Source organism: Solanum lycopersicum, chromosome 6, assembly GCF_036512215.1.
Source record: "Solanum lycopersicum chromosome 6, SLM_r2.1".
NCBI lineage: Eukaryota > Viridiplantae > Streptophyta > Magnoliopsida > Solanales > Solanaceae > Solanum > Solanum lycopersicum.
In genome coordinates, this window is record NC_090805.1 from 45,239,387 (window position 1) to 45,252,052 (window position 12,666).

Sequence of the window (12,666 nt, forward strand, 5' to 3'; positions counted from 1 at the left end):
AATGTATGGTTGGTCTCAAGAGCTATATTTGCACATGTTTCAATAAAATAGGTACAAAATATAAATGTTGACCTAAAACATAGATAAAAGAGGAGCTTGAGCTCCTTTAAAGCAATTCTTTCTTCTTTTTTTTTAATTACAAAAGAGGGAATCAATATGAATACACAAGGGAAGGCAGATACACAATTTTTGAGGACTAGGGAAACACTGCTAACAAAAGAATCACAATTTGGCTTAAAATGAAGTATCTGACTGTCAGGTTCTTTGATGTCTTCTTTCAGCTTCTTGAGCTCAAATTCGGACCTGTTTAAATTCAACGAAAAATACGTCTATTTACGTTCTTCAGTATTAACCCTGCTCCGCGGATGCATCTTCTAAGATTCACGATGGTTGGCCTCTGGCAACTGGTGGTTTTGGTGCATGTGAACTAGTAATAGGCTTTTGTAGTGGTTTCAGAGCAGCCATTATCTCAGTAAATGAAGGCCGTAACTTTGGATCTCTGCATGTACAAAAAAACACAATCAGATCATTCAACCAACTGTGTTTCAATCACGAATTAGTTGAGGTTGGCTATATGAACTGTTCTGTTGTATTGTAACCAGCACGAGGCCTGACCAAAATTTAGAAGTGAAGGACAAAAGATAATGAAGAATCTACAAGTCGTCTATGTTGCTTGGACCCTCCAAAAATGTATAACTTTTGAGGATCCAACGAGCAAACATAGAAAGTAAAGTGACTGAAACACCACAGAAACTCACGTTTGCCAGCATTTCCTGATAATGTCTGCAATAGCTGGATCCGTGTCATCTGGTATGTCAAGACGACGGTGCTGAAACCCCACAGCGCCAACGACTTGCATTGGATTCATTCCTCCCCATGGTTGCTGTAAAGTACAGAGCTCCCATAGTATGACACCGAAGCTATATACATCACATCTGCAGGGGACAATTGATAATCCAACATCATCAATCATATACCGAATGCCACTGAATAAATCTATTTGTGAAACTGTCACCCTATAAGGACCAGAAAATTTTAACTTTTGGCTTTCTATAATCACTTCACTGCATCATTATTCAACATTTTTCAGTTGGGTAATATGGTTTATCGGACATACTTTTCATTTGAAGGTTCATTTCTCAGCACTTCTGGGGCCATCCACTCTGCCTGAGAAACAAAATGACTCGAAGAATTATGAGATTGGATGTGGAAAACAACTAAATATAGCAAGCACAAAAAAAAAAGTTCCCAATCTGCACGAAATAATCAAAATTTTTATACCTTGCGTGTAAAGTTAATATATCTAATGGGAAATGGTTTACTACTGCTACTGTTAACTTTTTATCCACAATATTGCAATCATTTTGTGTGCACAAAGCTTAATTAGACAGGTCTTCCACATTAACACCAAATAGTATCGCTTTACTTCTCATCAAAATTGGTTCATTCACCAATCACTAAGATGAGCAAATATATATCAGTAAAGCAGCTAATTCCCTTGAAATATCTTGAAGAATGAGATACTTTCAACTCTATTGCTATGACCAATAAAACAGCATAAACAATATCAAAATAGAAACTACTCTTGTTCTACAAGAATGCACCGAGTGCACAAACAAGGTCTTTTTCTTCTTTTTTTTGACAAATCTGAAACGAAGTTTTATATATAAAACGGAAACTACAATACAGAATTGGAAGCCGAGATACTCTTCCTGAAAAAGTAAACATATCATGAAGTTATTTTTCGAACCATGGATCATAGCAACAACATTTTTGAAGGAGAAACATGGGAATCACAACATATTCAAAGGCCAGAGAGGATTAGGATAGCGTTGACCTTATCTTCTCCAACGGCCGATATAAAATGATGTATGGCTGATTAGCCAGAATGCAGGATGGAAGCATTACAAGTTTCATTGACAAAGGATCCACAATGAAATACCCAGGCAAGATGTGGAACAAAAAACACTATAGAAAAAGAAATATATCAACCATCAAAGATATCAAACTATATTGGCAAGACCAACAGATCTAAGAATGTACTACGGAGCCTGTTTATTGACGATCATACAGAAAAAGCATTAGACTTCAACTTACCGTCCCAGCAGTAGACCTAGAAGAAAGAAATGTGCTGTGCTTCATTCTTGACAGTCCAAAATCACATACCTAGAGTCAGAAAAATCAAAAGATATCACGTGGATTCTAAGTGAAGAGCAAGCAACAAATTTCCCAAGGTTTAACAGTTAAAAGGAAGTCCACCTTCACAACCCAGTTCTTATCTACTAGGAGATTTGGTGACTTCAAATCTCGATGAACTATCATTGGAGTGCAGTTGTGTAAATAGTTCATTCCTCGAGCCTGTTAAGTTAGTAAAGCACATTCACCAGTAAGTCACAAACTAATACAAAAGGATTGAACATATGGAGAAGTTATAAATGAAAAAGTCGAACATACAGCATCAAGAGCCATCCTCAACCTTCTGCGCTCATCTAACTGATTGTTGGGTCGATGGATTAATCTGTACAAACTTCCTCTGCAAATCAAAATATATTTTGAATTCAAGAAATTGTTACCAAGTTTTAGTTCAGATTTCCAAGTTAACCAACAACAGCCACTTCAAATTAACTGATGTGATGACCATAAAAGTGAAATGTATTTTATATTATCCATAAAATTCTGCCCATAGCTTTTAACATACCTATGAAGAAACTCAGTAACAATTGAAAGATGTGGAGAACGAGTAACAGCTCCCATGAACAGAACAACATTTGGATGTCTGAGCCTTTTCATGATCCGCACCTTGCAAACCAGATGAATATAGAGAATACAATTCAAATTGTAATCCAGAAGTTAGGCTAAGCAACATATCAGAAGATTAAGCACTGTGATGCTATCATCACAGCTAGGGGAAACTGGATTGATTTAGTGTCAGCAAGAAAACCCTGTAGGAGATATTATAATGATCAGAGAAAGAAGAACTACAAACCAACTGGTGTAATGATGTCTTGATTTCACTAAATACCTATGTATCATGTACGAGTTAGGAAAAAAGTGACAAGCTGTTTATTTTTCTGATAACTTGAAATTTTGATAATTATGCATTTGATGAAAACATTAGCTTCATTCAAGATTTTCCCATCAGCTTTTAAAATTTGTTCAAGAGTAAGATCTCTTAGGACATGATAATAGTTACAGAGATTGTGATATTAAAGAACACCGATAGTGGCCTATGTTAGTCAAGAAGGGTAATACCTCACTTCTGAACTCCTCAAGGGATTCACCAGTTATATCTTGATCCAGGAACTTTTTTACAGCAACTTCCTGAAAATAAGTAGGCTTAATCTATTTTGTCTTAATTCAGGTTGAAGAAAATAAGGAATTCTTAAGTGCAATTTATTTGTTTCCACTTATAGTTGATGACAATAAGTAATGAATGAATATGAGAAACTATGGTAAAAATTATGTGCATGCAACAAATGTTTTGACACAGAATCAGACATGTCCAGCAAATATCTCAGCGGTTAAATTAGCAGAGATATCATCACATCAGATTTGAAGTACAGAATTTAAGCAATCCTCAAGTATAAACAGAGTCTAGAATGTAAAGGAAAAGTGGTTAGCAAAGGAGTTTCCAAAAGAGGCATGAGACTCCCCGAAATTTATGAAAAATAAGAGGGAAAACAAGCAGATGATACAAATTGAATATTCAGTATAACAAGTTTACAACAGATTTTTTGAGAAAACAACAGATTTTGACATATATTATAAAGATTAAACCAAGATAACAAAGTAAACCTACAACAGACTCATTCTTCTTTTCCATATATAACATAACAACCCACTGTAATTCCACAGTGGGGTATGGAACCTTGGAAGGTGGAGACGTTGTTATCGATAAACCCTCGGCTCAAGGAAAAGCAGTTCGAAAAAAGAAAATAATGGGAGTGAAAAAGCCATGGCAATAGACAGACTCATTCTTTTTTTTCATTTTAGCAAATTATAAAAAATAATCAGACATTAGTAAGTTGCAAAAAGAACAAGGAATCTTCTCATTATTATGTTCTTGAAGATTAGATCTACAACTGAAATCAATTAGATTTAGGTTCCAAGAGATCTAGTTATATAGATAGATAAAAAAGAAAGGTTGGCCTTTTTATGCAGGAAGGAAAAAGATACCACATAAAACTTCTTTAGACCAATCCCAAGATAAATAAGAAGAAACCCAACTGACACAAGGATAATGAACTTACAGTTCCATGCCACTCTCCACGATAGACCTCTCCATAAGATCCTAGAACATAGAAATTATGAGAAGTGTCAGATTACAGAGTCTAAATCACCTGCATTAAAGAACCTTCAGGTCTGGTAAAACACAATGCAGTTCATACCAAGTCCAATACGCTCGCCCAAGGCAATATCCTCCCACGGAATCTCACAGTCTGCTACATCATCAAGTGTCACATCCGATTTAGTACTATCATTACTAGTTGACTTATCTGACATCCTTTCGCCCTCTGAATTTGCTCCTGCTGCCTCATGCTCTTGATGACCACATCCCTGTTGCTCATAAACAGCAGTATCTGCATCTCCATCAGCTCTTTCACAGTCTATATGATTAAGAAATACAGAAGATTAACTGGACAATGGCACATATCTCCAAGCTTTCATTTTGTTGCCAAGAAGAAACAACAAATTCATTAACAAGTTGGACATACCTCCTTGTGCCTCATATTGCTTACTGACTGCTGCAGTTGTTGCTACTACTGCTGCAGCTGTGGCTGTGGCAGCAGCTGCTACGGGAAGGTCCCCGTGAGGGTTAGTCTTGGCTGCAACAACTACCATCGAAGAGGCAACAGCAGCTGCGGCAGCGGCAGCAGCAGCAGCAACAGGAACTTTTTTCATATGTTTTGGTGGAGCTACTTCAGACTGTCTAGAGACTTGCTGTTCATCAACTTCTCTCACATTTGGCTGAGGTTCCAATGATCCACGTGCATTGCCCTTTGAGTATGGACTGTGATAAGGCAGAGGGGGTAAGAAGCGGGCTCGATTCTTATCAGATTGACCCCTGACTTTCTGGAACTCGTCTCTTTCCTCTAGCCTGGATTTTCCCTCTATATGAGATACGTCTAGTTGTTCTGGATAGATCTCAGCGAACAAGTTTGGTGGTGCAATAACTCCACTCTCAAGTAAAACAGTGTGCAGTTTTTGAGCTAGCTGTGGATTTTCTTTGGCAGCATCGATCATGTATTGTGAAGCATCCTTTACTTTCATTTTGTGTGCAGCTGGGGAGCTAACACCTTCTGTCCACGAAGGAGATCTTGCATGTGTAAAAGCAGATCTTGCATGCCCAGCTCTAGAAGAAGTTTCCTGTCCTTGCTCCTTAGGACTGTAAGCCTTTGTAAAATCAAGGAAGGTATTATAAGATTCTTTTTCCGCTTTTACCTGCAGTTCTGGATTACCAGAAGAGGGAGATTCATTTCCTGCACTAGTGCTTTCCGCAAACCTGGATCTCTTGTCTGCCGTTCCATAGTCTGAATGATCTCCCAATGAAGAAGCAATCCCACTACTATTGGAACCTGGATGAGAATCAACATCTTTGGAGGATGGACTGATGGAGAGAATAGACTCTTCATAGTCTCCATGTACTCCAGATGTGTCAGATGGAATAAGTGTTCCGGGGGCTGCCATCAAATCGACAATATACTCCCTGCAAATGTATCATCTAATTTGTACATAAAAAAAAAATAATCCCAGCAAAAGAAATTATTGCAGCAAAAATTTATCCCAGACAATGTACCAACAAATACTTGCATCATACAAACAACAGCACCAATTTAAGACCGTAAAATGCTGTAAATTGTGAAGGAAATTAGAAAAATCAATTCATAGTCCAAATTAATTGTGAATGCCTGGCGGGTGATCATCAAGTGAAAGCACTAAGGTATGCGCCGTAAACCAGCCAACCAACAGCTTTTTCAAAGTTTGTGTTAGTTTATGAGCCTCAGAGGCCTGGTGCAAAACAGTAGATGTAACTTGCGAGAAAATATATTAATTATTAAGGGAACTTTACTAATGAGCACTTAAGCAATTACGAATTGGAACTCAGAACTCTAGAATTATCTATAAGAAAACTAGTCACTAGTGAAAAACTTAAAAAGGTATCTTGAATTTGATCAGGAACTTAAGATTGATATTTACTTTGATTGACATGTTTTTCCCTTCATTGCACTTCCTTTTCAAGTTTCCTACTAATATTCTTGGTGTTTGTGTTCATAGTTTTTCTTTTCAATCATGTAAATCTTTTTTTTTTCAGTTTGCGCCTGTTTCGTTAAGCAATGTGTGATGTGCCTTAAGTAGCTCCTACCTTGGCCCTTTGTTACTACATTTCATGTTTGATAAGGCTGACACTTTCTCTGACTAAGCCACAAGGTGTATTTGTGCAATGCAAACCAACCAAGGAAGAATATCCAAGAAAAGTGAAAATACTGACCAAGTTTCAATATGTATACCCCACCTGAGAGAACATAAAAGAAAAAGATTGCATCTATAGCATCAAGGAAAGAAGGTAAAGTGAATAGCAGCAACCTTCCATCGATCTTTACATAGTTCATTGCAACATCATCTGAACCTGTATACTGCTTTCCTTTTACTAATCGGCAAGGAATCCCCACACTATCAGCTAGAACCTAAATAATTTTCAGAAGCAAAAGAGAATTAAAAAAATGTGATGTTATAAGCAAAGCATAGCAAATGAAAGGGTAAAGCCAACCATTACCAAGTACCTACAATAAAAATAATAGTGATTATTAGCAGATTGACAAAGAATAGCACCATTGAAATGACTAATGCATCAAACCAAAATAAAAACTATGGACAAGTAATATCATGCAGACAGAATTAATTGCTATCTGCGAAAGGGATCAAAGAGAACAATAAGGTACAGTCACAGCAGCAATGGATGCAGAATACTGACAAGTAGTTGGAAAGATCAAGAACTAGGGGACAAATACTGGAGCTAATTCAGATTAGAACTGAACCATGCCTATGCTGACGTTCTGCTTAAATGAATTAATTTTTCTATATGAAGTTCCCCATCCACAGAACAATCATCCTTTACGACAAGTAGAATTCCCTTCTTTAAATAGTCATCTACGTACCGAGTCCTAGCCAACTATACAAGTAAATTAGGCTTTAGAAGTGAGATTAGGATATTCGGGTATCTCAGGCATTTTCGTTGTCAATAGGCAAGGGATATTACTTCATGAGAAAACTAAAAGATATCACAAACTAATTATAATCAAATACTGCTATAGATTTAAGACTCCAAAATGCTTAGTACCTTGAATAACAATGCACGATGACGAGCCAATCCAATGGTCAAAGAACCAAGAGGCAAAACCATACTCCCTAGAGTTGCCTTAAGATTATAACTAATACTTCTCCATGCAAGCAACATGCTCTCTGGATCCACAACTGGGCCCCCCATGTGGTCAGAAACTAGCACAGCAAGCTCATGTACCAAACTGCTGGCTGAAAAATCCATGAGTTTTGACCTCTCCTCAACAGCAATCTCTAGAGCTCTCTGTTCAAGTTTCAACAACTTGGAGTCCGCAGCTTTACTGATAAGGATGGCTTCCCAACTAATATGATCTGATACTTCTGTTCTTTGCAGATCAATGAGGGAGGGCATTTTCGAGGAATTGGACTCCATGAGGACACCATACAAATCATAAAATCCATCCAGGATCTTGTCATCATAGCTTAGAGCATTGTAATTCTGTGAAGCATTGATAAATCTATAATATGAGATATGTCATGTGTTAGAAAGGAATAAGGACTAGGAAAGGGAAATTTTTGCACAAACAGAAACTGATCTGACGAAATAATAGAGCAATTTATACACAACAAAATCAATCCCTCCATATTTTAGATAATGTAGCTGTCTAATATACCTTCTTGCTGATTGTTTAAGGCGGATAAGCTATTGGAACCACTTAAACACCAGACAGGAATATGGAGAAGTAGAAACCAGAAAATATGTGCATCGCTATGAGCCAATGACTATGATATCTAGAAGGCAAAATATATTTAGTCTTTGGCAGTGTTTCTTACCCGCAATATCAAGCTTACCCCATTCTAATCATTACAACATTTCTAGTCCAATAATGTCAGTAGAGGTTGTACTTGGCATCTCTCTCTCCTCAACTATATCCATCAAGTCTTATACTCATTGATCACTTAATTCCTCAGTCAATCTAAACTTTGTTTTCTCCCACTACCTTCACTACAGCATTTGAATTCTCATATATCCAGTGACTTATCATTATTACCAATAGGTTCTCATTTATACCATGTCCCAGGACCTTATGATATGAGTAATTGTATTGGTGTTCCTTCCATAAACAGTACGCCTCCTAACTGACACAATTCGAATTTCCTTTATACTTCTTTCAATATCTCTTTTTGTGACAACAATGGTGCCGAGCCAGCTTTTGCTTAGCTGGATCATTCCACCGGGTAGTTCTACCTCCCACCAGCACAAGTACCGGGTAGTTTGACTTAACAATGGTTAGGTAGATGACAAGAAATCACCTAGTGTTTTTAGTTTTTGTTGAGAAGTGAATCCTGATCATGTAAAGGTTCACACTCCAGTCAGCTTGAGGCCATCCCCAGACTTCAAAGATGAAAGCCGATAATCAAATTGCTTAATTCAGCATAAGGATTAATGAATCTACTAACCAATACCTTTCAGGGATGACAAAAACAATCAACAGCAAGGCACAATGACCATTACCATTATAATACAATGCTCGAATTCTAAAGTCTAAATTTGATTAAAAAAACTAAATCAGTAGTTTCCTGTTCAGCAGTGGTCAACCACATCCATTAAAAAAGAAGATACAAACTTCAAAATGCATACACGATTTACCTCAGCAAGGTAAGTCAGATCAAGGGATTAAATGACATGGCCATTTCCTTTTCTTTTTCTTTTGTGAAATAAAATCTATATACAATATATTTACCTAAAAGATAACAGATTTGCTAAGCATGCCTTTAGGTGCCTAGAGCAAAGTAAGCCAAGAGTTGTGATATGAATGAAACAAAATAGACACATACGCACATACCCAATACCGATATGCTACAACTTCTGCAGGAGCATTCTCTGGGGCAGAAGAGCCTAAACTGATTTGCTTTACAGCCTCAATTTGAACTGCCTCAGGGTCCTCCTTCGCGCTCAACTCTAGAGCTAACTGAATTTGATACTCCTCCTCTACACCAGGATCCCTTGAGCTGCTTGACTCCGAATCACGCTGTAGAGCATCTAAAACAGCATCAGTGCCACCAATACTGACAGAGTCAGAATGTTCCATTCTATTCCCTCTATTCACATTTGAGGAAGACGGAGGACTGGGACTATGCCTATTTGTAACTGAATTTAACCATCCTGAAATTGCTGAAAAAGGTTTATTATCAGACCCATGATAGCTTCTAGAGCTTGAATGCTTTTCAGGTGATGAAACATCAGTTAATTTCTTGCTCCTTGAGGAAGATGTTGATCCTTCTGAATCTTCTGATTGGTTGGACCCAATATGAAGTTTCTTGAGAAAATTTTTCATTGTTGTATTCACTAAACCACAATGCTTAGTAGTTGTACTAAAGAAACAAAAAAGCTGGCCATAAACCTCTCAGTAAATAAATGGATCCCGAGTCTAACTCAACTCCGGAAGCTAGCTCACTGGTGATGAACTATCCAAGACGGAGACCACCTATCTCCTTAACCACCAACGTATAGGACTTTCTCATTCCTCAACACTCTCCATTGTCCCACTACAATCATGAATCACAGTTACAAATCTCTTACCTTAAAACCTGTAATAACAAGAACTGCATAGTTTAAGCTTGTTTTTAACCAAATCAAATCCAAGAACCAAACTTTACTTCGTTTGTGAAGAAACTCCAGTTACCACTTCCCTACTGAGCAGCAAAAAGACTCAATCTTGAACACAAATTCAAGAACTCAGCCTAAACCAAAAAAGATTGTTCCTTTATCCCTTAAACAGCTAGAGCAAACCAAGAAAAGGGTATGAAAATGCAAATGAAGATGTAGAAAATGGACAAAAAGAAGAAAGACTAAATTGTACAGTTGAAATAAATGTGTCAATTAAAGTGAAAAAGGGCTTCAGTGGTCAGTTTTTGAAAGAGTGGGGGTGAGGGCAAAAACAACAAGTGGGAGTGGGGAAAGTAGGACCTCACTAATCAAGAATGACCCACTTGGTTTTTCTGAGGTACCAGTATCACTACACCAAACCAATATTCCCAGGAATTTCATGGTCATAGAAAAACAAAGAAAAAGGGTATTTTGCTGTTAAAGGAAATTGAAAAAGAAAAATCAAGTTACCTGCTTTGGATCTCTCTATTTTACACACAAAACTCAATGGTGAATGGCTATTGGTCTGATTTTAGCTCCCGACAGAGTACTAGAAGTTTGCAACTATGAGAGTGGCAATAAGTGGTTAATTGCTGTAAGCCTCAAAAACTAACACAGAGTAGAATATTTGAAAAAGAAACTCAACTTTTCTTTCTACTATCGCTGCTAGCTACCTTTGATTTTACTTGACTCTATATTTTATTACAGTAATAATAAACATTAGAGTTAGATTAATTTAATGAAGTATACTTTTAAGAAAAATAATGTTACAGGAATATGAATTCAGTAATATAAAACGAAGAAATTAGTAAGATACTCTTATTATGTTACTTCTTTGGTTTCAAAAAAAAATGTTCCTATTTCCTTTTTAGTTTGTTTCAAAAAGAATGTCTTTTTTTCTTTTTTGATAATAATTTAATTTTAACTTTTCACGTGGCATGTTTAAATACCACAAGATTAAAGGACATTTTGATACATTTTACATAATTTTAATTTAAAATCACAAATTAAATAGTCATTTTTTCTTCTTAAACTTCATTTTAAATCAAATCAGGTCATCTTTTTTGAAACGCGGATAGTACAGTTAATGAATGACAAAATAGGACAATATCTTTTTAGGGATAGTGCAGCTGTGCAAGAACACTTTTTGTTATTATAATTATTCCAGCTAGATAACTATAGTGGTAAGAGATTACAAATGACCTAGTTGATTCTTTTATGTTTCCCTATAATCAATTGTGTAAAGTGGAAAAATATTTGATTGTCATATATATAAACAAAATATTTTGTTTATTTTGTTTTATAATAGTTTAAATATCTATACGTGGGAGGTATAATTATTTGTTAAAGTTAAATTAAAAGGCAAATTCAGTAGACATCAAAATATTTTGAACTCTACCAAACAATTTAGATTTCAATTTAGGTTCTTGGAGGCTCCTATATCCAAAATTCTAGCTTGTGTTTCTATATTTAAAGGATTATATATTCTCTTAAAGAGACATCGTGAGAATTTCATGAAATATCTATAAAAAGATCAAGATGTGGTCTTCAACGTTTGTGAAATACGTTACTAGCTAATAATCCTCCGAGAAATACGTTACTAGCTAACAAGTAACAACTCTCGAATAATCAAGAGAGTAACATAATTGTAGTTGCACTATTTTATCAATAAAATATTTTTATTACTTCATATTTCATTTGCAATTGTAATATATTTTTTATCGATTTAAAATTTATTGCAAAACAAATATATTACCTTACTGCCCATTATTATTTGTAATTCTCCTTGATGTTCCTATGTTGTCTATTTCTTCTCATAATTTGATTTCTTTAAAAGGATATTATACAAATGATAAGTAAGAAACTTAGGAAACACAATATGAAAGTGACATTCAGCTTAATTAATTTTCCACAAATGAAGATGTTATATTTATTTATTTATTTTGTATTAAGATGAGCTGTAATAGTTGAAATAGTATGTGTGGTTTGTAAATTACCAAAAATTAAAGAAACAAAACTTAATTCTGCAAAAATGTTTTTTTTCTCTCTTTTTTTATGTGGTTGTGTGGAGTTTTCTTCCTATTGGTCACTTAATACTTTGAGCAGACTTTCCCTAAAAAGTTAATAATAAAGCTGAATAAGTTGAGTCTTTTTTTTAAAAAAAAATCCAAAACTTAGGATATGAGGAAAAAGGTGCCTCATCTAGATAAACAACCACAGTCTGATACTCACTTTTCCTCTTAATATCCTACTATTGTATGAATCTTTAGTACCAAGAATCATAAATATGTGTAGTGGTTATTTTCATAGGTGAAAATAATATGAAAAAATTAAGAAATTTTACATTATTTAATGAGAATCTACTTTGCATTATGCATTTCTGGAATTGGTTCAATCAAAATGAATTGATATGAAAATAATATTAAGAAATTTTACATTATCTAATGAGAATCTACTTTGCATTATGCATTTGTGGAATTGGTTCAATCAAAATGAATTGAAAATTATATTTTGTAGGATAGATTTTTCAATGATTATTGGCGATAATAATAAATTTTAAATCTAATATTGTTAAAGAATAACAAAAGTCCCACGTTGGTGGTTAATGAGATGGGTCGACTCCTTACGAGGCTTGAGCAATCCTCCTCCCTTTGAGCTAACTTTTGAGGTGTGAGTCAGGCCTAAGACCTAATTTCACAAATATTATTATCAATTTGTTGATCTATATCTGTAATGTA

At 35.4% G+C, this 12,666-nt stretch overlaps 1 protein-coding gene across 5 annotated transcripts; it reads right to left on the reverse strand.

The window, feature by feature from the left end:
• Nucleotides 1-6: 6 nt before the first annotated feature.
• LOC101245854 (probable serine/threonine-protein kinase SIS8) lies at nt 7-10,554 on the reverse strand. 5 transcript variants are annotated; one of them, XR_011221510.1, is made up of 16 exons: nt 9,126-10,393; nt 7,340-7,777; nt 6,586-6,686; nt 5,443-5,707; nt 4,716-5,367; nt 4,389-4,607; nt 4,251-4,291; nt 3,253-3,321; nt 2,699-2,799; nt 2,455-2,533; nt 2,260-2,358; nt 2,098-2,166; nt 1,838-1,968; nt 1,118-1,167; nt 759-935; nt 7-499 (listed from the first exon to the last, which is right to left on the reverse strand). XR_011221510.1 is itself a non-coding variant. In XM_026031638.2 (15 exons), exons 2-15 carry the CDS (start codon nt 9,615-9,617, stop codon nt 382-384), a joined length of 3,045 nt encoding a protein of 1,014 aa, XP_025887423.1. In that variant the 5' UTR covers nt 9,618-9,870; nt 10,400-10,554; the 3' UTR covers nt 7-381. The 5 variants fall into 5 exon arrangements, 3 of the variants coding, with proteins under 3 accessions (XP_025887423.1, XP_010322622.1, XP_010322621.1); XR_011221509.1 differs by having other exon boundaries at nt 4,716-5,707; XM_026031638.2 differs by lacking the exon at nt 1,838-1,968 and adding an exon at nt 10,400-10,554 and having other exon boundaries at nt 4,716-5,707; nt 9,126-9,870.
• Between the last annotated feature and the right edge of the window lie 2,112 nt (nt 10,555-12,666).